Source organism: Ovis aries, chromosome 20, assembly GCF_016772045.2.
Source record: "Ovis aries strain OAR_USU_Benz2616 breed Rambouillet chromosome 20, ARS-UI_Ramb_v3.0, whole genome shotgun sequence".
Lineage (NCBI taxonomy): Eukaryota > Metazoa > Chordata > Mammalia > Artiodactyla > Bovidae > Ovis > Ovis aries.
The window spans coordinates 13,427,170-13,452,627 of record NC_056073.1 but is presented as its reverse complement, the minus strand read 5'-3'; the positions used below and the strand labels follow the sequence as shown (position 1 = coordinate 13,452,627).

At 42.4% G+C, this 25,458-nt stretch overlaps 1 protein-coding gene across 4 annotated transcripts in view; it reads left to right on the top strand.

Moving 5' to 3' along the window:
- KIF6 (kinesin family member 6) overlaps window positions 1-25,458 on the top strand; it is a 428,173-nt gene that overhangs the window by 179,412 nt on the left and 223,303 nt on the right. For all 4 annotated transcript variants that reach the window (XM_060403167.1, XM_042236762.2, XM_012100599.5 and 1 more), the window contains one exon: window positions 8,034-8,137. In XM_060403167.1, coding sequence (XP_060259150.1) covers window positions 8,034-8,137 — 104 coding nt within the window. The remainder of the gene's footprint in view (window positions 1-8,033; window positions 8,138-25,458) is intronic.

The following is a 25,458-nucleotide window of genomic DNA, read 5'->3' as shown; positions in this document are numbered from 1 at the left end:
TCAGTGGTTATTAAATAGAGTAGTATTCTGCATAACTGTTCTGTTACTTATTCTAGAGATTATAAAAAGTTAGTAGTTGGTTGGATCCATGGATAAATGGCCAAGCCTCTATGTTTATAACAGTTCATTCTTCTTTATCAAAGTGCTTTATTTAAGGAAAGATATTTGCAAGTTACTTGATTCAGCTACTCATTATAAATGCAGATATGTTTTCTTTCTTTTGTTAGTCTTCTTCTACAAATAAAATAAAACAAGGAATTAATTTGTAACAACATGGAAAATGTTGAAATATAGTATCTCAATTTTTTTAAACTCCAAAATTAAGATTATACTGCTTTTTAAATCATTCCCTTAAAAGAAAAATGATTTCTCTAGAAAATAAACTAGGGTAAGCTTGGTTGTTTTTGTTTAGCTGCTTAGTCATGTCCAACTTGTTGCAAACCCATGGACTGGAGCAAACCAGGCTTCCCTGTCCTTCACCATCTCCCAGAGCTTGCTCAAACTCATGTCAATTGAGTTGGTGATGCCATCCAAACATCTTGTCCTCTTTCATCCCCTTCTCCTCCTGCCTTCAATCTTTCCCAGCTTCAGGGTCTTTTCTAATGAATGGGCTCTTCACATCAGGTGGCCAAAGTATTGGAGTTTCAGCTTAAGCATCAGTCTGTCCAATGAATATTCAGGACTGATCTCCTTTAGGATGAACTGGTTGGATCTCCTTGCAGTCCAAGGGACTCTCAAGAGTCTTCCCCAGCACCACAGCTCAAAAGCATCAATTCTTCAGTGCTCAGCCTTCTTTATGGAAAGATGGGCACAGAAGACAGAAACAGTGTGGACCTAACAGAAGCAGAAGATATTAAGAAGAGGTGGCAAGAATACACGGAACTACACAAAAAAGGTCTTAACGACTCAGATAATCACGATGGTATAATCACTCACCTAGAGTCAGACATCTTAGACTGTGAAGTCAAGTGGGCCTTAGGAAGCATCACTACAAACAAAGCTAGTGGAGGTGATGGAATTCCAGTTGAGCTATTTCAAATCCTAAAAGATGATGCCGTGAAAGTGCTGCACTGAATATGCCAACAAATTTGGAAAACTCAGCAGTGGCCACAGGACTGGAAAAGCTCAGTTTTCATTCCAATTCCAAAGAAGTGCAGTGCCAAAGAATGTTCAAACTACAGCAAATTTCACTCATTTCACATGCTAGCGAAGTAATGCTCAGAATCCTCCAAGCTAGGCTTCCACAGTACGTGAACCAAAACCTTCCAGATGTTCAAGTTGGATTTAGAAAAGGTAGAGGAACCAGAGATCAAATTACCAACATCCACTGAGTCACAGAAAAAATAAGAGAATTCCAGAAAAACATCTACTTCTACTTCATTGACTATACTAAAGCCTTTAACTGGAAAGCTCAAACTGAAAAATTCTTAAAAGAGATGGGAATACCAGACCACCTTACCTGCTTCCTGAGAAACCTGTATGCAGGTCAGGAAGCAACAATTAGAACCAGACATGGAACAACAGACTGGTTCCAAATAGGAATAAAAGTACATCAAGTCTGTATATTGTCACCCTGCTTATTTAACTTATATGCAGAGTACATCATGGAAAATGCAGGGCTAAATGAATCACAAGCTGGAATCAAGATTGCCGGGAGAAATATCAATAACCTCAGATATGCAGATGATACCACCCTTAAGGCAGAAAGCGAAGAGGAACTGAAGAGCCTCTTGATGAAAGTGAAAGAGGAGAGTGAAAAAGCTGGCTTAAATCTCAGCATTCAAAAAGCAAAGATCATGGCATCCGATCGCATCACTTCATGGCAAATAGATGAGGAAACAATGGAAACAGTGACAGACTTTATATTCTTGGGCTCCAAAATCACTGCAGATGGTGACTGTAGCCATGAAATTAAAAGATGCTTGGTCCTTGGAAGAAAAGCTATGACAAGCCTCAGTTCAGATCAGTTCAGTAGCTCAGTCATGTCTGACTCCTTACGACCCCATGAACCGCAGCACGCCAGGCCTCCCTGTCCATCGCCAACTCCCAGAGTTTACTCAAACTCATGTCGATTGAGTCAGTGATGCCACCCAACCAGCTCATCCTCTGTCATCCCCTTCTTCTCCTGCCATCAATCTTTCCCAGCGTCAGGGTCTTTTCTAATGAGTGGGCTCTTCATATCAGGTGGCCAAATTATTAGAGTTTCAGCTTCAGCATCAATCCTTCCAATTAATATTCAGGAGGACTGATTTCCTTTAGGATGAATTGGTTGGATCTCCATGCAGCCCAAGGGACTCTCAAGAGTCTTCTCCAACACCACAGTTCAAAAGCCTAGACAAGCCTTGACAGCATCTTAAAAAGCAGAGACATTACTTTGCCGACAAAGATCCATGTTTTCAAAGCTATAGTTTTTCCAGTAGTCATATATGGATGTGAGAGTTGAACCACCATAGAGAAGCCTGAGTGCAAAAGTTTGGTAGTATACATTATTAAAAAAAAAAAAAAATCTGAAATCTTTTCAGTGGTGCTTAATTTACAGATTTCTCAAATTCCAAAAAATGAAAATCTCAAACTCATCCATTACCCATATTTTTACTTCCTCTTGAGTGTTTGCCCTTCCTTCCCTGAAATCATTCCATCAAAGAGTAGAGGAAAAGGAGGAGCGAAGAATAGTGGGACTGATCATTTTGTCCTTCTTGCCTCTGGGAGTCTGAACTCACCTGATGGAATTCTCTTCTGGAGAAACCAGTGAGTGGGGAACATCACTCTTTCCAGGCCAGCCCCGGCTCACATACCAGCATCACAGGGCAGCACCCCACACCCCTGAAAAAAGGAGACGCAATGCAAAGGCCGAAGACAAATGGAACTGAATTCCTAGGATGAATCCCTCTGCTGTTCCTACCCTGCTAGCCACCCTGTAACGTTACTGTGCAGAATGAGAAAGACAGTCTAGGTTCGATGCAGGATACAGGATGCTTGGGGCTGGTGCACTGGGATGACCCAGAGAGATGGTATGGGGAGGGAGGTGGGAGGGGGGTTCAGGATTGGGAACTCATGTACACCCATGGCAGATTCATGTTGATGTGTGGCAAAACCAATACAGTATTGTAAAGTAAAATAATTTAAAAAAAAGAATATCAGGTAAAAAAAAGAGAGAGAGAGAGAGAGAAAGACAGGAGCGGGCTTATTGGCCTGAAGACAAAAATTACTTCATAACTAAAGAAAACTAAACATATTAGACATTTGAGGTTTTTCCCTTCAAATTTGGCTGCAGAGACTTTTCTTTGAAGGAACTTGAGGAATTTGAAGAAAGATGTACATTATCATGTGTTTGATGTAGGTCTGTGAGAGATTTAATGAAACGAGAAATCAGGAGTCAAAAGCTAATAGCTGATAATTAAACAAATGTTGAGGTCTTCCTGGCGCAGAATAATCTGGTAATTGACAAGTGTTGTTTCCTGATCTCCTTTATAATTGCTTCTAAAAACTGGCACTACTGTTCATTATTTGATGTGCAGAGCTTTTCTGAAACATAAGTGACAATTGAAAAATTGTCCTCAAAACCACCCAAAACACAACTGGATGGGAAAAACAAACACCAGATTTAGGGGAGTGGTAGTGGGAAACTCATTTAGGGAAAGCTCTACAGGGGTAAGGGCTTCCCAAGAGCCTGCAGTGTTTTATTTCTTAAGCTAAGGCTTCAGCAATACGTGAACCGTGAAGTTCCTGGTGTTCAAGCTGGTTTTAGAAAAGTCAGAGGAACCAGAGATCAAATTGCCAACATTTGCTGGATCATTGAAAGAGCAAGAGAGTTCTAGAAAAACATATATTTCTGCTTTATTGACTATGCCAAAGCCTTTGACTGTGTGGATCACAATAAACTGTGGAAAATTCTGAAAGAGATGGGAATACCAGACCACCTGACCTGCCTCCTGAGAAACGTGTATGCAGGTCAGGAAGCAACAGTTAGAACTGGACATGGAACAACAGACTGGTTCCAAATAGGAAAAGGAGTACGTCAAGGCTGTATATTGTCACCCTGCTTATTTAACTTATATGCAGAGTACATCATAAGAAATGCTGGGCTGGAGGAAGCACAAGCTGGGAATCAAGATTGCCGGGAGAAATATCAATAACCTCAGATATGCAGATGATACCACCCTTATGGCAGAAAGTGAAGAAGAACTAAAAGCCTCTTGATGAAAGTTAAAGAGGAGAGTTAAAAAGTTGGCTTAAAGCTCAGAAAACTAAGTTCATGGCGTCTGGTCCCATCCCTTCATGGGAAATAGATGGGGAAACAGTGGAAACAGTAGCTGACTTTATTTTTCTGGGCTCCACAATCACTGAAGATGTTGATGGTAGCCACGAAATTAAAAGATGCTTACTCTTTGGAAGGAAAGTTATGACCAACTTAGACAGCATATTCAAAAGCAAAGACATTACTTTGCCAACAAAGGTCCGTCTAGTCAACGCTATGATTTTTCCAGTGGTCATGTATGGATGTGAGAGTTGGACTGTGAAGAAGGCTGAGCACCGAAGAATTGATGCTTTTGAACTGTGGTGTTGGAGAAGACTCTTGAGAGTCCCTTGGACTGCAAGGAGATCCAACCAGTCCATCCTAAAGATCAATCCTGGGTGCTCATTGGAAGGACTGATGTTGAAGCTGCAACTCCAATACTTTGGCCACCTGATGGGAAGAGCTGACTCATTTGAAAAGACTCTGATGCTGGGAAAGATTGAGGGCAGGAGGAGAAGGGGACGATGGAGGATGAGATGGTTGGATGGCATCACCGACACAATGGACATGGGTTTGGGTGGACTCCGGGATGTGGTGATGGACAGGGAGGCCTGGCATGCTACGGTTCATGGGGTCGCCAAGAGTGAGACCCAACTGAGCGACTAAACTGAGCTGAAGTAGTCAGTACCTGAATGTTCACTTAAGCTTAAAAGTAGGGACAAGGTATTATTTATACATCTTTGTTTATCTGAAGTAGTTCCTACTATAAGGTAAAATCACATGAATTAAAGTGACTCATCACTTTCACAGTTTAAAAGAAAAAAATTATATCATCACATCATTAGCTACAGAAAAAAATTTAATAACATTAAATGTTCATCCATAGTTTGAAAAGGCTCATCAAACTATGAATATAAGCAAACATCCTTAGAGTGATTAAAGGTATCAATAGAAAACTACAGCAAACATTTTAAAAGTGAAATGTTAAAAGGAATATGACAAGAATGTCTTAAGCACTGTACTTGGAGTTTCTAGCTAGGAAAGAGACAATTTTTTTTTTTTTAATTTATGAGGATTTGGAAAGAATATCGGTCATTACTTGTGGACTATTTGATTGCTCATCTAGAACACCCGGTAGTGGGACTCGCCTGGTGGTCCAGTGGTTAAGAATCTGCCTACCAGTGAAGGAGACAAGGTTCAATCCCTGGTCTTGTGGAAGGAAGATTCCACATGTTGAGGGGCAGTCAAGCCTGTGCACCACAGCTACTCAGTCCATGCTCCCGAGAGCCTGTGCTCGGCAAGGGGAAGCCACCACAGTGACAAGGAGAGGCTGCTCTCCCCTTGCACACCCCAAGGAGAGAGTGGCCACCGCTTGCCACAGCTAGAGAAAAGCCCATGTGCAGCAATGGAGACCCAGTGAAGCCAGGAAGAAAAAGCACATCCCAGTGTTCAGTAACAAACAAATGATAGCCAAAATAATGTTCAGAAGAGTATATGTTATATAATCCATAAAGATGAATTGCCTTCCTATACATCAAAAGCCAGTAATTAGAAAATGCAATTTTATAAAAATTTCATTTATAGTAGCAACAAAAACTTTACAATTCTAGGGACAAAATCTAATTAAAGATATGGGAGGTATTTGTAGAGGAAACTATAAGTCCGTATTGAAAGGAGTCAGTGGAAAGCCACACCACGTTTGTGGACGCCGTGATTCATTACGCTGTGTTGCTTGGCCATTAAGTTGTGTCCAGCCCTTGCGACCCCACTGACGTGTAGCCCACCAGGCTGCTCTGTCCATGGGATCCTCCGGGCAAAAAATCCTGGAGTGGATTGTCATTTCCTTCTCCAGGAGATCTTCCCAATCCAGGGATCAAAGCTGCATCTCCTGCAACGACAGGCAGATTCTTTACCACTGAGCCACCTGGGAAGCCCAGCGATTCGTTACTATTACTTTAATCCCTTATCAAATTAACCTTTTACTCAAATTTATTTACAGTTGAAATTTGAGGAGAGCCTTTGATAGAATTTTACAAGCCAAGTCTAAAATTTATATGAAAGAGCATATGATCAAGAATAGCCAAGTCTATTTTAGAAGAGAACAGGATGGAAAGGGTTTGTTCTATCTAGATGCCAAAATTTCTTAAGATACAGTAATTAAAACAGTGTGGTAGTACCATGCGTATAGTCAAGTAGACGAATGTTTTTAACCAATAGCCCAGTAAAAGACAAGTCTTATGTGTGGAGATACATAACAGAATTGTAATAGCAAATCTTGCATGGTTGACCATAAAAAAATTAAAATTAGATCCATATCTTATACTTCCTATAAAGTAAAATCAACCTAAATGTAAAAAGCAAAACTTCAATAGAAACTTAGAGAGAAATACGGGCTTCCCAGGTGGCACAGGGGTAAAGACGCCACCTGCAGGAGACACAAAAGACTCGTTCGATTCCTGGGTCGGGAAGATTCCCTGGAGGAGGAAATGGTAACCCCCTCCAGTATTACTGCCTGGAAAATTCCATGGACAGAGGAACCTGGAGGGCTACAGTCCACAGCATTGCAGAGTCAGACGTGTACTGAGCATGCACATACACTGTAGGAAAATATTGCTATGGCTTTAGGTAAAATCGATGTTCTCAAAGAAAACAAAGCAATGCAACTCATAACAAAATACGTTGATAATGAAATTGAATTGAAATTTAAAACTTTTGTTTCACAGAAAGAACACCACAAAGTGGAAAACATGACATAGATTGGGAGAAAATACAGGCATTGCATAAAACTTACAAAGGGTTCACATCCTGAATATATAAAGACGCTTGAAAATCCATAAGGAAAAGAAAAACAGTTCAGCTGAAACACGGGCAAGATGGTGAATAAGAAATTCACAGAAGAGGAAACTCAAACAGTCAACATACATTTACAAAGATGATCCTCAACCTCACCAATAATTATGAAAACACAGATTAGAACTAGAAAGGAGACCATTGTACACCTACCAAACTGGCAAAAGTAGTCTCTGGCAATACTATATACATGGTGACAAAAATGTGGGGGAGCAGAAACTTACATATATAGTTGATGAGAATATAAATTTATACAACTATTTTGAAGAGCAGTTTAGCAATATATAATAAAGGGAAGCTGCACTTCCTCTGCAAGTGCGCTACAGATAAACTTGGATGTGCCCAGAGATTTATAGTGCTCACCGCAACACTGTTCGTAATAGCAAAGGTAAAATTCCAACGTCCTTAATGTCCCGGAGATGTAAATACACCTATCATGATGTAGTCCTTTATTGAAATGCCATATATCCATGAAAATTCATGAACTAGAACCACACGAAACAATATAAATAATCTCCAAATGTAGTGTGAGGAAGAAAAACCAAGTTGCAGTTACGTGCAGTGTAATAGCATTTACATTCAGTGTAAGGCATGCAAAATAATATATCTCATTTACAGGCATACCTATCCCTATGGAGTAAATATTTAAAACATGCAGGGAAATGCTACCCACTAAATGCAGGATCGCAGTCACCCAAGGATGGACAGAAGGAAACAGGAGTAAGGGCCTCCAGGTTCCATCATAATGTTTTATTTGTTAAGAAAAATTCTAGAACTATTTTGACCAAATGATAAGATTTTTAACAAAGCGAGGTGGTAAGTACAAGAGTGCCTTTGACATCCTTCTCTGTACATTTTTGTTCATAATTTTAAGAGATGTGTGTTCTCTGTCACTTAGTCCCCTCAGTGAGGAGCTGACATTTATGCTCCCGCCTTGCCATTTCAGATGATTATACGCCTACAAAAGGAAATCCAGGAACTCAAGGATGAGCTGGCCATTGTCACTGGGGAGCAGAGGACAGAGGCGCTCACAGAAGCAGAGCTCCTTCAGTAAGCCTGTAGACTTTTTCTTTAACAGTGCAAGATTGTGTTAACTTCTGTGTTGGCCCTAATGTTATGAATTCACCTCAAAGCGCGAAGGTCTCCTGGGACAGTCTGAAATTGCCTGTAGGCGCCAGGGAAGAGTGGCGGCTTTCCATGAAAAGCTGCATAAGGCTGGCAGTGTTTTTGCCGCCTCAGCTTTGAGGAAGAAAAGAACAGAGCGTGGAGAGAATGGGAGTATCCTTCTCATGCCAGCTGAAGAAAAAGGATCGTGTGATAGTCACACAATTTTTAAACGTATCCGCCACACACTCTGTGAGCTGTGGATCTCAGCTCTGAAAGGAATTCCAGAAACGTCCTTTGTATTAAACAGCATCTTGCTGCAAGCACTAATTTATCCCATGCCAAAGTAAGCTCTCTCCTTTAATAAATAGATGGCCCATATATTACAGTTCAGACACTCGAAATGGGAATGAAAGCAGGTATTCAGGACTTCATACAAGTGCGGCATTTCCCAGAGCCTTTAGACTTGCAGCCATATGGCATGCCAAGGGCACAGCGTGGCTCAAGTTCTTGCTCTGATCATGAGCCACCACGGCAGGCTCTCTTGTTGCTTCTGTGCTGTTTATTAAGCATTTGTGAAGTGATAACAATGGACTGGGCTTAGCAGGCAGTGGTACTATTTCAGTGTAACAAGCTACACAAGCTTTTTCTGAAGGTTTACTGTCATTTCGCATGACCCTTTCTCAACAGAGAAAATGGTGACTAACAGACAGTGGAAGTATTTTCTTTAAACAACTTTGTGGCTGCCCCTGAATGCAGGGCTAAAGTTTGAGAAGCCTTAAGCAGAGTTTCTGATATACGCCAAGCCTTCCTCCTCTGGGATAGCATTTCCTCATTTTAGAACACTGTGTTTAATAATGTGATAGGCCCCTAAGGCTTTCCTTACAAAACTGCTTCATGACATATATGAGATTAAGGTGAAATATACTGCCAGAATTCACATTTTAAAGAATTTCATGTCACTCCTTAAAATAACCTGGAATAGCTTAGATACTGAGAAACCCCAGTTTCAAATTCCTTCATTCTGGTGCTCCCAGCCCTGCAAAGAAAGGGCTTCTTGTTGTTGTTGTTTATCTGCTAAGTCACGTCCGACTCTTTGCGACGCTATGGACTGTAGCCCACCAGGCTCCTCTGTCCGTGGGATTCTCCAGGCAAGAACACTGGAGTGGGTTGCCATGCCATTCCTGCAGAGATCTTCCTGACCTAGGGATTGAACCTGCATCTCCTGCTTGCCAGGTGGATTCTTTACCACTGAGCTGCCTGGGAAGCCATGAAGAAAGGGCTTACCCAATATTATTTTTGAAGGTGCCTCTTCAGAGTTTTGATCTTCAAATCAGGATCCAGTCAGGAAAACAAAAGCATTCTAGGCCTCTCAACAGCAGGAATTAAATATAGGAAATTTGTCGTACAGGAGGTGGTATTATGGGGCGCTCCAGCAACCCAGAGGTCAGAGCAGCAGGAGGAGGTCCTTCACCTGGGACTGGAGGGACATCAGTAGAAGGTTGTGTTACTGAAGCTGGAACCTGGTCGGGCGAGCAGAAGCTGCACAAGCTGAGTGCTGCCTGTCGGGACGGAAGCTGGGGCCTTGGAAGAGCCCTGGGCGCTACGGAGGCATCATCCCACAGGGAGCCCTTGCTTCTCCCTCATCTCCCCTTCTAGCTTCCACCAGTGCCTCCCACTGGCTGAACTTACCCAGAGCCAGTTGTGAAAAGAGCCAACCAGTGTGATGTAGTCACACAAAGGAAAAGTGGGAAATTGGATCTAAGAGCAAACAGGGAAATGGCCCACGTGTCAAATAAGCAGCAGTGTTTTCTCTAGTTCCTGTGTGCTCTGTGTTGCTCAGAAGGCTCAGTTTAAGGTAAGACTCTGCAGGTGGTGGTTCAAGATGTCAGAATGAGTAAGCATATGCCGCAGGTTCCCTCCACATTGGGTGGATGATAGAACTGATGGAAGAAACATCTGAGTCTCCAGCTATACCCAAGAATAAGAAGTAGGTTTCACAGGGGTCTAGACAGGAGGAAGGGATCAAGCAAGTTATGGTGCAGCACCACCAAGGCCCCATGTCTAGAACTGGTGGCACGCTGGAGCAGGAGAGGGCTGGAAAGAGCCCTAAGGGTTCGCAGAGCTCCTGGAATGGGAGGACTTTGTTCCTGTGAACCCCCCGTGTTCTCCTTCTTCCCTTTATCCGCTGGTATTTAGGTCAGTATTCCCAGGAAATAGGGAAGTGCCCCAGCTAACTGATGATGCCCAGGACAAAGAGGGACTGTATAAACTCTGGAGACAGTTACTGCCTCCAGCTCTGCTCATTTCGTCACTGAAAGCAACAAGGAGCACAGGTACCCACCGCTGCTTCAGTCCCTCACCCAAGACTGGCTGCCCAAGCGGAGAGCTCGGAGTCTAGGAAATGCGAGCTCACAGTTGGGAGTGACTAGGAATATGAGGACCGCCAGCATGGAAAAAGACAAGAACAAGTGTTTACAGCGCAGAGGCCTCAAGAACGCAGCAAGAGGAGTGGTTGCTGGCATTCCATCCATGAAGCAACAGCAGGACCGAGAGATCTTGAAAAAGTGTACTTGCTGCCATTAAGAACTTGATGATGGCTGAAGAGCAGAATGAAAACACGGAGGACAAATCAGTGAGCCAGGAAGGCGGGAGCTAAGGGATCATTCCAGGATGTAAGCTAAAAGGTAAAGATTTAGAAAGTTTAAACCAAAGAACCATGGAGGATAGCCCTAGATTTACCAGTATCAACAACAATGAGTTTCCAAAGAAGAAATAGAGAGAATGCAAGAATAGAGAAATAGAGAGACTTTCTTCCAAAGAAGAAATAGAGAGTGCCAACAGTTAAAGAAATAAAACCTATTTTTTTAACTAAAAAAAAAAAAAAAAAAAGGACATAAGACTCCAGAACAAGAGTTATCATATGCTAAGTAGTGCAATAATACTGTAGAAAAATTTTAGAACTTCAACATATTGAAAATAATCCTAGAAGTTGTTAGAGAAGCAAAGTATTAACAAGCAAGAATCTGATTTAGTGAAGACTTCTCATTAACAGCTCTGTAAACAGGAACTTCTAGTACTGAAACAAAACAAAACAAAAAAGGGCTGTGGATGGAGATTTCTGTATCTAGCCTACTATCCAAAGGTGAAGGTGGCCATTTTTCAGACATACAAACTTTCAGACAGGATATTTCCCATGGTACATCCTCTCTCAAACAGACCACCACAGACTATACTCTCACAAGAAGAAAAATTCTATAAAGCATAAGAAATGATAATAAGCAAAGTATGTTATACCTTCTCTATGATATTTAATATCATATTATATTTACATTGCGTCTTTCACTAACTTACCATTTATTACATAAACAGATGTTTCTATTTAAAAGTTATTGACAACAAGCAAATTCTCACAATTCTCCTCTCACAGGAGTTTGGGGGCAGAATCGTGAGAAATAAAATTGTGACAACAGGTTTAAAATACTGACAAACTGTTAGATCTTGGATTGGCTTTCTTTGATCCCTGGATAACAAATACACATATGTCAGCTGGAACGGTTTCTGCATAGACAGTATGTAAGGTTGCTGTTAGTTTGTCTGGGCAGTTGATTCGCTCCTTCACTCATTCAACATTTCTTATTCATCCAGTACTCACAGACATCTACTGTAAGCCCTGAAAGGAACACCAAGATGAACAAAACCTGTATCCCGCTCTCAGTGGGTTCACAATTTAGTGGCAGCGACAGACACAAGCACGAGTAATTATGGTGCAATGTATAAGTGTTGTGTGGAGATACATGAATAAACCAGGAGACTGCGGCGATCGTAAGGATTAATTTTGAGCTCAGGCATAGTGTGTGCTCACTTGTGCTCGACTCTTTGTGACCCCATGGATTGTAGACCACCAGACTCCTCTGTCCATGGGATTCTCCAGGCAAGAAGACTGGAGCAGGTTGCCATTTCCTCCTCGAGGGGATCTTCCCCACCCAGGGATCAAACCCGTGTCTCTTGCGTCTCCGGCACTGGCAGGCGAATCTTTTACCACAGCGCCACCTGGGAATCATGTAAAATTAATTCATGTGCAAGTAAGTAAACGTCGGCAATTCGCAATGAAGTCCCTTCTCTGGGTCAAGATAAGTGTACTGTATATAGCATTGTGTCTCTTTAATGATTTCTGATAAGCAGTTGGGGAGAACACATGTTGCAGACTGCATCCACCCTGCCAAAACCAAAGCACAGTTTCAGAGCAATCCAGTAACTTTGGTGCTTGTTCGTGCTGACAGTGAGGATTATTCAGATTATGTGGCTTTGTGTTACTGTTTTTGCTATACTGTTGCTGCAGTTACATTTTGGCCTGATTAGATAGATCAATATTGGTATAGCTTAAAATTCATCAGGTTTCAGAGCTCTTTATTATGTTAAAGTAAAAGAAGGAAATTAAAATCTGCTTGTAATGTGCTGCTGTTTAATATCATTGGTGCGTCTGTGTCTTCTGCCACCCTGGACACTTGCTCAGGAATGTGAATCAGCTTCAGCCCTCTCATTGTGCCCAGGCTCCCTGGTGGTGACAGTGGGAGGGGGATGGTGGTGTGGGGGACAAGAAGGGACCCACGGAGCAGCAGGGCAGAGTGGCAGGAATGTGCTAGCCTCATCTGCTTCTCTGTCCTGCTGATCCCTAGGCTTATGTTGACTGGCACGTCATGAGGACATTCCTATCAGGGATTCTGTGAAGGACATCAGAAAGCAGATATGTATTGGATAATATCTTCTGTGTAGCATGCATTGGACAGTTTGAAGATGTCTATTAATTCCTAGCCCTACCAAATTTTTGAACTCTTTCCCAGAATTTCGGTTCTCAATGTAAATATTTGTTGCATTGACTTGGATGCTCCAACTGAAGAGGATTTCAGATGTCAGCCTCCAGTTATCGGGATATTTTTAGTTTACATCTTTTTTTTCTTTGCCTGTGTAAATTTGAAAAGAGACAGCTGGATGAAGTCTGTGTAGCCAAGTTAATGTTTATGCAAAACTTCTTGGGTGAAGATTTGATTCTGATTGATTTTCTAAACACATACCTCTTTCTTCCTTTGGGTTTTTTTCTAAAGCCTTTAGGCCTCTGGCTAGGATGGAAGCCTCATTTCCTGGCCCAAATCTAAATGAGTAGAATATTTTCTGCATAGCGACATTTTCTTTCTAAGATGCAACTGAATTGGATCTCTTGGGCTCAAGTTTCTCAGAATAAATGTACAAACATCTTGATCCTTTGCTTTTCTTTCCCCCCTCCCCACCAACTTTATTGAGGTATAATTGACATATAACATTGTGTAAGTTAAAAGAGTACAGTGTGATGATTTAATATATTAATAGGTATATATATTGTGAAACAAAGACCACGATAATATATCAATATCCCCATCACCTCACGTAGTTATCTTTCTGTTTCTGTACCTTCGACATCTACCCTGTAGGCAATTTGCAAGTGTACAGTGCAGTATTGTGGAGTATAGTCACCTGGAGTATCTCAGGTCCTCAGAATGTATTCATCTTATAACTGGAGTTTTGTACCCTTTGGCTAATGTCTCCTTGCTTCCCCTGCCCTCCAGCCTCTGGCAACCACTGGTGTATTTTCTGAGTTTACTTTTTTTATTTTGTACAAATAAGTGAGTTCTCACATATTTGTCTTTCTCTGGCTTACTTCCTTTAGCTAGTTTTTGCAGATCAGTTAATCCTACGGCCCGAATGTAGTGAGTTCCTACTAGATGCTCGTCATATTAATAGGCGTTTGAGGGGGTTCAGGAATATAGGATACAGAAAATAATTCCTAGGAGTTACAGTTTTATTGGGGAAATAAGATATAAGCACACATACACACGTTTATACGTGTGTGTGTGTGTGTATATATATATATGGGGCCTCCCCAGTGGCTCAATGGTAAAGAATCTGCCTGCAATGCAGGAGACACAGGAGACACCAGTTTGATCCCTGGGTTGGAAGGATCCCCTGGAGGAGGGCATGGCAACCCACTCCGGTATTCTCGCCTGAAGAATCTCATGGACAGAGGAGCCTTGCGGGCTACAGTCCATAGGCTCGCAGAGTTGGACAGCACTGAGATGACTGAGCACAGCGTATGTATAAAACAGAATACAGGGGCTGTTAGTGGAAAGAACAAATGGACACTGAGAATTGTAAAGCCTTAATTACACTTTAATTCTACTCATATTAGTCTTTTAATGACTCCTTTATATGTAAATACTATCTTATGACTAAATGCTATTTATGTACACTTTCAGTTCCATGTTTTTAAATCTAATATCAGTTTATTATACATGATTTAATATATTATTTGCTCACAATCTATGATAATGAAAAGCTAAATAGTTACATAGCAGTTAAAAAGTGGGGGTGCAGGTATCACTCCCTGAGCAAGTTAAATCTGAAAGGATGTCGTGAGGGAGAAGAGGCCACCCTAAGACGAAGGGGTCTGGGCACACAAAGTTGCCTGGAAAGAGTGAGTACAGTGTGTGTGGGGGGGGGGGAGCGGGTGGCAGGGGCTGTCAAGGTCGCCGGTAGGGGAGGAACCTGTGAAAAGGAATAAGAGGGAGTTATTAAGGGTGATTGAAATAGTCTATATCATGGTTGTCATGGTGGTTATATAAGTATACACATTTGTCAAAAGTCATAGTTCAGTTCAGTCGCTCAGTCATGTCCGACTCTTTGCGACACCATGAATCACAGCACCCCAGGCCTCCCGGTCCATCACCAACTCCCGGAGTTCACTCAGACTCACATCCATCGAGTCGGTGATGCCATCCAGCCATCTCATCCTCTGTTGTCCCCTTCTCCTCCTGCCCCCAATCCCTCCCAGCATCAGAGTCTTTTCCAATGAGTCAACTCTTCGCATGAGGTGGCCAAAGTACTGGACAAAGCTAGTGGAGGTGATGGAATTCCAGTAGAGCTATTTCAAATCCTGAAAGATGATGCTGTGAAAGTGCTGCACTCAGTATGCCAGCAAATTTGGAAAACTCAGCAGTGGCCACAGGACTGGAAAAGGTCAGTTTTAATTCTAATCCCAAAGAAAGGCAATGCCAAAGAATGCTCAAACTACTGCACAATTGCACTCATCTCACATGCTAGTAAAGTAATGCTCAAAATTCTCCAAGCCAGGCTTCAGCAATACGTGAACCGTGAACTTCCAGATGTTCAAGCTGGTTTTAGAAAAGGCAGAGGAACCAGAGATCAAATTGCCAACAACCACTGGATCATGGAAAAAACAAGAGAGTACCAGAAAAGTCATAGTAGTATGTATCTAAAAAGGGTAAACTTAAAACTTTACTGTCTGTAAACTTAACCTCATCTAACCTGACTTTTAAAAACCTGGAGACCTCTGTATGACAAAATATAAAATTAAAAGACCAGTCATTAAACAAATCAAAGCAAAATAAAACTGTACAGAGAAGGATTTTCTTTTTGGTAAAATTTTGCCATGATTAAATAATAGCAATTTATCTTTGATGACAAGCCCCTCAAAGCACACAGACATATACTTTTACAGTTAATTACTACGTGTACAAGTTGAGGCATCTTCCTCACTTGCCTGTTCTGCTCCAAACCTGCACAGCACCCCACACCTCTCCCCAGCTTTCCCTCCTTCCTGTTCAGCAGAGAAGGTGTCCCCTCCAGAGGCGACCTCACCAACCATATTTGCAACCCCAGTCCCTTCTATGATCTCAGTGTAAGAAACGCCGCGGGAAGAAGGAGCCACCCCTATGGACCGTTGATCAGGGCCTTTTATTGGGCGGTCGCTCTCGGGCAGAACTCCGGGGGCGGGTAAGCAAGGAAGTGAGGGGGGCAGGGGCGCGTCTGCGAAGCAAAGGGAGTCTGCGGGGTAAAGGGAGTCTGCGGAGTCTGCGAGGGTGGGGAAGGGTTTTATAGCCCAGGCCGGGGCTCCCATATAAGGAAGAAAATGCGGGCTCAGCGGTGATTGGTGTCCAAGGGCTCCATGTCAGCTCCTGATTGGACGGCGAGGGCTTCATGTCGGCTCCTGATTGGTCGGCTTGGTTGCCGGCCCATCTCCCGGGCTTGTCTGCAGTGCTCTCTGCCGGGACATGTCCCGACATGCCCGGGCATGCCCAGGCATGCCTCAACACGCCTGACCTTTCCCTGACCTTTCATCCTGACCTTGCCCTGACCTTTCATCCTGACCTTGCCCTGACCTTTCACTCAGGGACCTCAGCTCTCCTTCTGTTTTTTCTTTATCTGCAACTTCTCTCTTTTTATTGGACTCTTTACTAGACTGTTAATAGTATTCAATCACAATAGGCTCAGGTCTCCCATATTTGAAATGAAATGCTCCTCCTTGACCTTAACCCCAGCCCCCTCGCTATCTACTGTTGCTTTCATCTCCTTTAAGCTAAACCAATCCTGGAAGTTGCCTTCACTCCCAGTCTCCTTTCCCTTCCATCCCACTCACTCCTGTACACACTCCAGTATGGCCTTTGCCCCATGGCACTGGTTACTGATGGATCTCAGTGTAGATCAATTGGATAGGCCTATAAATGGCAACCCACTCCAGTGTTCTTGCCTGGAGAATCCCAGGGACTGGGGAGCCTGGTAGGCTGCCGTCTATGGGGTCACACAGAGTCAGACACGACTGAAGCTTCTTAGCAACAGCAGCAGCAGTGAGGCATGTGGTTCTCTGATCAGGGATCGAACACACAGCCCCTGCATTTGGATGGCAGAGTCTTAACCCCTGGACCACCAGGGAAGTCCCTGCATTCAACATGATTGACCACTCTCTTCTCTTGTCTTCTCCTTAACTCCTGACTGCTCCTTGGCCTCTTGGGCCAGATTATCCTCCTTTCATGTGGACATTCCTCAAGCATTGTCCTAGGACCTCCTTTTCTCTTTTTCTTTGTCCTTTTTCCTAGATGATTTCTTCAACACCCACACCTCAGTTGCCATCTAGATGCAACTAGATGATTCAACCCTGATGACTCATGTTTATTTTACTCATTCATATTTATTCTTCTCTGAATGCCTTACTCATTGATCACATTGCCCCACTGACAGCTGGTCCTGACCTCAACATGCCCAGACTGAATTCTCTTTTTAAAAAATTTATTTCTTTGGCCCACTTTTTGACTGGGTCATTTATTTGCAAAAAACAAAACAGACATTTCTCCAAAGAAGACATACAAATGGCTAACAAACTCATGAAAAGATGCTCAGCATCACTCATTATCAGAGAAACGCAAATCAAAACCACCATGAGGTATCATTTCACACCAGTCAGAATGGCTGCTAACCAAAAGTCTACAAGCAATAAATGCTGGAGAGGGTGTGGAGAAAAGGGAACCCTCTTATACTGTTGGTGGGAATGCAAACTAGTACAGCCACTATGGAGAACAGTGTGGAGATTCTTTAAAAAATTGGAAATAGAACTGCCATATGACCCAGCAATCCCACTGCTGAGCATACACACCGAGGAAACCAGAATTGAAAGAGACACATGTACCCCAATATTCATCGCAGCACTGTTTATAATAGCCAGGACATGGAAGCAACTTAGATGTCCATCAGCAGATGAATGGATAAGAAAGCTGTGGTACATATACACAATGAAATATTACTCAGCCATTAAAAAGAATACATTTGAATTAGTTCTAATGAGGTGGATGAAACCAGAGCCTATTATACAGGGTGAAGTAAGCCAGAAAGAAAAACACCAATACAGTATGCTGCTGCTGCTAAGTCGCTTCAGTCGTGTCCAACTCTGTGCAACCCCATAAATAGCAGCCCACCAGGCTCCCCCGTCCCTGGGATTCTCAAGGCAAGAACACTGGAGTGGGTTGCCATTTCCTTCTCCAATGCATGAAAGTGAAAGGTGAAAGTGAAGTCGCTCAGTCGTGTCCAACTCTTAGCGACCCCATGGACTGCAGCCCACCAGGCTCCTCTGTCCGGATGGTATTTTCCAGGCAAGAGTACTGCAGTGGGGTGCCATTGCCTTCTCCAACCAATACAGTATACTAATGCATATATATGGAATTTAGAAAGATGGCAATGATAACCCTGTATGCGAGACAGCAAAAGAGACACAGATGTATGGAACAGTCTTTTGGACTCTGTGGGAGAGGGCAAAGGCGGGATGATTTGGGAGAATGGCATTGAAACATGTAAATTATCATATGTGAAACGAATTGCCAGTCCAGGTTCGATGCATAATACAGGATGCTCGGGGCACTGGGATGACCCAGAGGGATAGATGGGATGGGGAGGGAGCTGAGAGAGGATGGGGAACACATGTATACCCATGGTGGATTCATGTCAATGTATGGCAAAACCAATACAATATTGTAAAGTAAACAAATAAAACTGGAAAAAATTGATTTATGTATCTGTTTTTGGCCGCATTGGGTCTTCATTGCTGCTCACAGTCTTTCCCTAGTTGCAACAAGCAGAGGCTACCCTCTAGCTGCAGTGCGTGGACTTCTCACTGAGGAGGCTTCTCTTTTTGCGGAAGACAGGCTCTCGAGTGTGCAGGCATCGGTAGCTGCACTACATGGGTTTAGTTGCCCTGTGGTGTGCGGACTCTTCCTGGACCAGGGGTCGATCCCATGTCCCCTGCACTGGCGGATTCTTAACTGCTGAACCGCCAGGGAAGTGCCCTGAACTGAATTCTTCTTCATCTTTCTCCAGACCTGGTCTCTGGCCCTAGATCCCCATCAATCAACGTCTCTACAAGCCCTACAGTTGCCAAGGCCAGAAACATAGAGGTTTCCTGTGATTCTATGCATTTTCTCACCTCCCAGATCCAGCCAGTTTGGAACTCCTGTTGACTCTATCCTCAAAATACGTCTTGAATTGGACCACTTCACACCACCCCGACTGTTGCTGTCCTTGCAAACCTCTGTCTGCTTTTTCTTCCTACTAAAATAGTGTCATAATAGGTTGTTGTAAATCTTGTTCTGTGAAGCCCGAATACTCTTTTTTAAAAGGACAATTCTTACCATTTCACTCTTCTTAAAACTCCTCAGTGACTTCTGACTTCCTGTTGTTCCTGGGAAAACACCAGAATCCTGCATGTGGCCTATAAGAGTCTGCCTGGTCTGACCCTTTTCTGTGTTTTCAACCACATTTTACATTCCTCTCCCCTTTGCTGCCTTTACTTTGACAACACTGACCTTTCAGTGTTTAATTTCATCCTGTCTTCCACCCTGGGGACGTTGTACAGGCAGTTGGTGCTGACTTCTGCCTGGGGTGGCGTGTGCATGGGGGCACGTACACGCATGCTTGCACACAAATACACATGTATCTTGTTTAGTTTGCTCTGCTTATCCCTCAAGCGTTAGTTGCTCACTCATGTCCGACTCTTTGTGACCCCACAGACTGTAGCCTACAAGGCTCCTCTGTCCATGAGATACTCCAGGCAAGAATACTGGAGTGGATTGCCATTTCCTTCTCCAGAGGATCTTCCTGATCCAGGGATCAAACCTGGGTCTCCTGCATCGCAGGCAGATTCTTTACTGTATGAGCTACAGGGAAGTCCCAGGGCTAGGAAAGTCATGCCAAAGGCTTATCACAGATTTCACCTAACAGATGTAGGTGAATTCCTGCCTTCTCAAGGTCTCAAAATTTCCTTGCGATTTCTGTACCTGTTAGTGATGTAATCTTCTTAACTTATCTGATAAAGTTTCTGAAAACCTGAACATTTCCAGTCTTTGGAGGGGTCAAACTCTATCCTTCAAACCTCAACTTATCCTTCAAACCTCAGTTTAAATTATTCTTCCACAAGGGCATCTTCTCTGACCCGCTGCCCCAACTCAACATGACTGTGCTGCACCTTTTCATATCTGCAGTGCTTTTCCTTCGAAGCACTTATCGCTTTATAATCACATACGTGTGGTATTGTTTGGGGGTTATCTGTGTTCCCTCCATGTGGAAAGGCCTTTGAGGGCAGGAGCAATGTCTGCTCTAAATGAATGAATACATCAATGCTATGTGCCAGCCTGGATGGGAAGGGGGTTTGGGGCAGAATGGATTCATGTATATGTATGGCTGAGTCTTTTCCCTGTTCACCTGAAACCATCACAGCATTAGTTGTTAATTGGCTATACCCCAATACAAAATAACAAGTTGAAAGTTTGAAAAAAAAAAAACTTAAAAAAAAAATGAAGGTACACAGCACCTTTTTTTGTGTCATTTTGTAACACACAATCAAAGAACATGCAGTGAATATTAATATAGCAAAGATTATGCGTAACTACATTAAATCCACAAGGGGAAAAACTGGAGAGGTCTTTGACTGGCTCATAGTCACACGACCACACAATTTAAGATATTGAGCAATGGAAATCCACTTGTGCAAGCAAGTGTTACCCAAAGGAAATGGTGCCCTAGTTTGAGGTACATTTTACCAAACAGGAAATGACTTGAGGCCCTGGCAAGGGCAGTCTCCATGCCTGCTCTTTAGAAGTCCCCAGATTCTTCTTTGCTCTACTCACTCTCCTGTTGGGGAATAATCCCATCCTTCCAGGATGAAACACTCTGTAAAGCTGGGAGCTATGCTGGAATTGACCCTTGGGCCCTTAAACCATGTGCAACATGGAAGGAAGGACCTCACCTTTCCTCCTTGGGGCTTTGCTTGATATTTGGACATTTTTATCTGATAGTATTTCTTTTAATACAATTAAATAAGACTAATACATTTTTTAAATTGGAGTATAATTGTTCTACAATGATGTGTTAGTTTCTGCTGTACAATGAAGTGAAAATCAGCTATATATATGCATATATCCCCTCCTTCTTGGACCTCCCTCCCTCTCATCCCTCTCCTCTAGGTCATTACAGAGCATGGAGCTGAGCTCTCTGTGCTATAAATATAGTTTAAACCCAAATACATTGTGTTATCTTCCCCACAAACAAAAAAAATTGTTTCAAAAGGGTATATCTGTATTAATAAAAGCTTCATTGATGTCCTAGCCTCTATTTCAATGCAAATAAATACACCTAAAGGAAGTCTTGAAGTCCCATTCTCGCACCAAATAAATCTCACTTTGAAATAAGATTAATTTTTACCTTTATTCATTCTCTCTAGTGAATAAACACTGATTGAATATGGTTAATACCATGTCAGGCACTCAGACAAACCAAAGAGTCCTGCAGGAGGCTGGCCATTGGAGAAAGAGGGACAGATGACCAGACATATGTGCTTGGTGATGGTGCCGAACTGCTGTAATAAACATCCAGGTCCAAGATAGGGAGGGTTTGGGAAGGACAGAGGACCAGGGAGGAAAGACTTGAGAGAGGAAGTGACTTACAGAAAACCCGTCAGTGCTTTCATCCTTTTAAAGTAAGCATTTAAAGGTGACTTCAGAAGTCATTTCCACCATGTTTAACTTGCAGTTCAACTCTTTTTATTAGACTAGTCTAATAAAAGTTTCATTGGGCACAGTTTCTCAATACATTTGAGCTGGATTAGAACCATAAAACAGATTTCAACTACAGGTATAGTGGTTCTCTTGAACCTAAAAATTGATAACTTGTTCCCAAAGGCATGGGACAGAATAATTAAAATCAAGATTATCCCATATAATTTGAAATATGTCATCATCATCATCATAAATCGTGTCCTGTGACCCTCAGATTGTTTATGAAGTGAAAAGCAAGCAGAAAAAAAATAAATGATACCCTACAATATTTGAGTTATTACAGTCCAAGGGAGAATTAGATACCAAACTAGACTTTTAGGGAGAATCTCTTGTCAGTACTTAGCCCTGGATCAATAATACTTTATTCCTTTAATATTCGGCTTATTGTCACTGGCCTCTAAAATGATTTTATTTGTCAAACCACTGTTAAGAATTTTTTTAATTAAAAAAGTAAGTTTCAGGTGTAAAGCATTGTAATTCAACATTTGTATGGACTATAACGTGCTCACCAGCACACGTCTAGGTACCAGCCATCACTATCCAGTTGACTCCCTTCACGCATTTCATCCCCTGCAACACCTTCCTCCTCTGGTAATCACTAATCTGATCTCCATATCAGTGAGGTTTTCTTTGTTTCATTTTGTATGTTTGTTGTTTGTTTGTTTGTTTTTTAGATTCTGTGTATGAGTGAAAGGATATGGTAGTTGTCTTTCTCTGGCTGACTTACTGTCCTTAGCTTAATGCCGTCAAGGTCCGTTCATGTTGTCAGGAATGTCAGGATTCCATTCCTTTTTATGGCTGAATAGCATTCCGTCAGGTACATGTTCAAATCTTCTTTATCCGTTCATCCATCGATGGACACTTAGGTTATTTCCTTTATCTTAGCTGTCGTAAATAATGCTGCAGTGAACATAGGTGTGCATATATCTTTTCCAACTAGTGTTTTCATTTTCTTCAGATAAATATCCAGAAGTGGAATAGCTGGATCATACGATAGTTCTATTCTTAATTTTTTGAGGACTCTCCATGCTGTTTTTCATAGTGACTGTACCAATTTGCAGTCCTACCAACAGTGTATGAGAGTTCCCTTTTCTCCACATCCTTTCCAGCATTTGTTAGTCTTCGTCTTTTCAATAATAGTCGTTGTGACGGGGTGAGATGACATGTCATTGTGGTTTTGACCTGCGTTTCTCTAACAATTAGTGATGTTGGACATCTTTTCATGTTTGTTGGCCATCTGTTTTGGAAAAATATCTATTCAGATCCTCTGCTCATTTTTTAATCAGGTTTTTTTGTTGAGTTGAATGGCTTCTCTACATATTTGGGATATGTGATTACTGGATATATGATTCGCAAATATCTTCTCCCATTCAGTGGTTTACCTTTTCATTTTGATGGTTTCCTTCATTGTGCAGAAGCTTTTGAGTTTGATGTAGTCTCATTTGTTTCTTTTTGCTGTTGTTTCCCTTGCCTTTAGAGTCAGATCAAAAAAAAAAAAAGTGGCTAAAACTGATATTAATGAGGTTTCTGCCTATGTTTCCTGATAGAAATTTTATGGTTTCAGGTCTTACACTTAAGTCTTTAATGCATTTTGAATTAATTTTTGGGTACCAGTGTAAGACATTGGTCTAGTTTCATTCTTTTGCATATGGCTGTCCAATTTTCCCAACATCATTTATTGAGAAGATTTTCTCCATTATATGTTCTTTGTTCCTTCATCATAAGTTAATTGTCCATATATGTGTGACTTTCGATTCTGTTCCATTGATCTGTGTGACTATTTTTGTGCCAGTACCATACTGTTTTGATTACTATAAATTTGTGTGTAATTAGAAATCCAAGTGATTTTATTTGTCAAACAACTGTTAAAAATATGCTTCAAAATCATGACTTATGCTATAAAAGTTCTGTAACATGATGAACTATCCTGATTGTTCTTCCACTGTGCAGAGAGGAAAGGGTGGATTTCAGGAAACTATGTTCCTTAAGGGTTAAAGGAGGAGGGCATGGCAACCCACTCCAGTATTCTTGCCTGGAGACTCCCCATGGACAAAGGAGCCTGGCGGGCTACAGTCCATGGGGTCTCAAAGAGTCAGGCACAACTGATGCAACTGAGCACGTGAAAGAGATGGAGACAGGGAGAGTGAGAGGGACAGAGACAGACAGAGAGAGGAGGCTGGAGAGACAGAGTGAGAAGCTTATACCAGAATCTGAGCGATCTCTTGATTAGAGATACGACTGAATGCTGTCTTACATCAAGTTGCTCATTGAAAAATGAAAAATCTCAAGAAAGCTTGTACCTAATTTCTCATTATTATGGACGAAACTGTCCCACTGAGAGTGATGCTACTTACCTGTGACTATCCAGAACCTCTTTCCAGGGCCCAGTGACCCCACCAGACCTGGCCCCTGGCAACCTCTACAGCTTCAAACCCTCCCAAGCCCCTGCTTGTTACCATCCCTCCCCTGAAATAGTTTTTCTCCCTGACCTCACTATTCAAATGTTACATTATCAGAAAGACCTTCCCATGCCACAGTGTCTAAAATGCATCTTCCCCTACCACGCTTTACCCAATCAAGATTGCTGGGAGAAATATCAATAACCTCAGATATGCAGATGGCACCACCCTTATGGCAGAAAGTGAAGAGGAGCTAAAAAGCCTCTTGATGAAAGTGAAAGAGGAGAGCGAAAAAGTTGGCTTAAAGCTCAACATTCAGAAAACGAAGATCATGGCATCCGGTTCCATCACTCCATGGGAAATAGATGGGAAACAGTGGAAACAGTGTCAGACTTTATTTTTGGGGGCTCCAAAATCACTGCAGATGGTGACTGTAGCCATGAAATTAAAAGATGCTTACTCCTGGGAAGAAAAGTTATGACCAACCTAGATAGTATATTCAAAAGCAGAGACATCACCTAGCCGACTAAGGTCCGTCTAGTCAAGGCTATGGTTTTTCCAGTGGTCATGTATGGATGTGAGAGTTGAACTGTGAAGAAGGCTGAGCACCGAACCCCTTGGACTGCAAGGAGATCCAACCAGTCCATTCTGAAGGAGATCAGCCCTGGGATTTCTTTGAAAGGAATGATGCTAAAGCTGAAGCTCCAGTACTTTGGCCACCTCATGTGAAGAGTTGACTCATTGGAAAAGACTCTGATGCTGGGAGGGATTGGGGGCAGGAGAAGAAGGGGACGACCGAGGATGAGAGGGCTGGGATGGCATCACGGACTCGATGGACATGAGTCTGAGTGAACTCCGGGAGTTGGTGATGGACAGGGAGGCCTGGTGTGCTGAGATTCATGGGGTTTCAAAGAGTCAGACACGACTGAGCGACTGAACTGAATTGAACTGAACTGATGCTGAGCTATTTTTCTTCATAGCAGCAACATCACATTTAATGTGTCATTTTCCTTTGTCTGTCTGTCTCTACTTCATGAGGACTGGGACTTCATCTGTGTTGGTTTTTTAATTATGTAACTGGCCCATGGTAGATCCTCCATAAGTATTTGTTGAATGATTTGGTGAACATCATTTGGAGAGGCCTTGATTCCCTCTCACACTTCTTTCTTGAGCCATTCATTTTCCATCTTCAGGGTCTCTACTCAGAGGTGCCTGGGTTTTTGGTGTGAACAAGGATCCTCAGAACCAGTCTCTGTGAGCAGTAAGCACTTCCTGACATTTAGATTCAACACGCACTGGTTTGGTATCCGGTGGCTTTCATCTTGTCAGTTGAATGATGCAGGAATTATCTGCAATATTCAGAATCTTGCTCACAGCTATTTTCTGAACTTTATCCAGAGTTGTCAACCAAAATAAGGCAGAGAAAATTTATTTGAAAGGA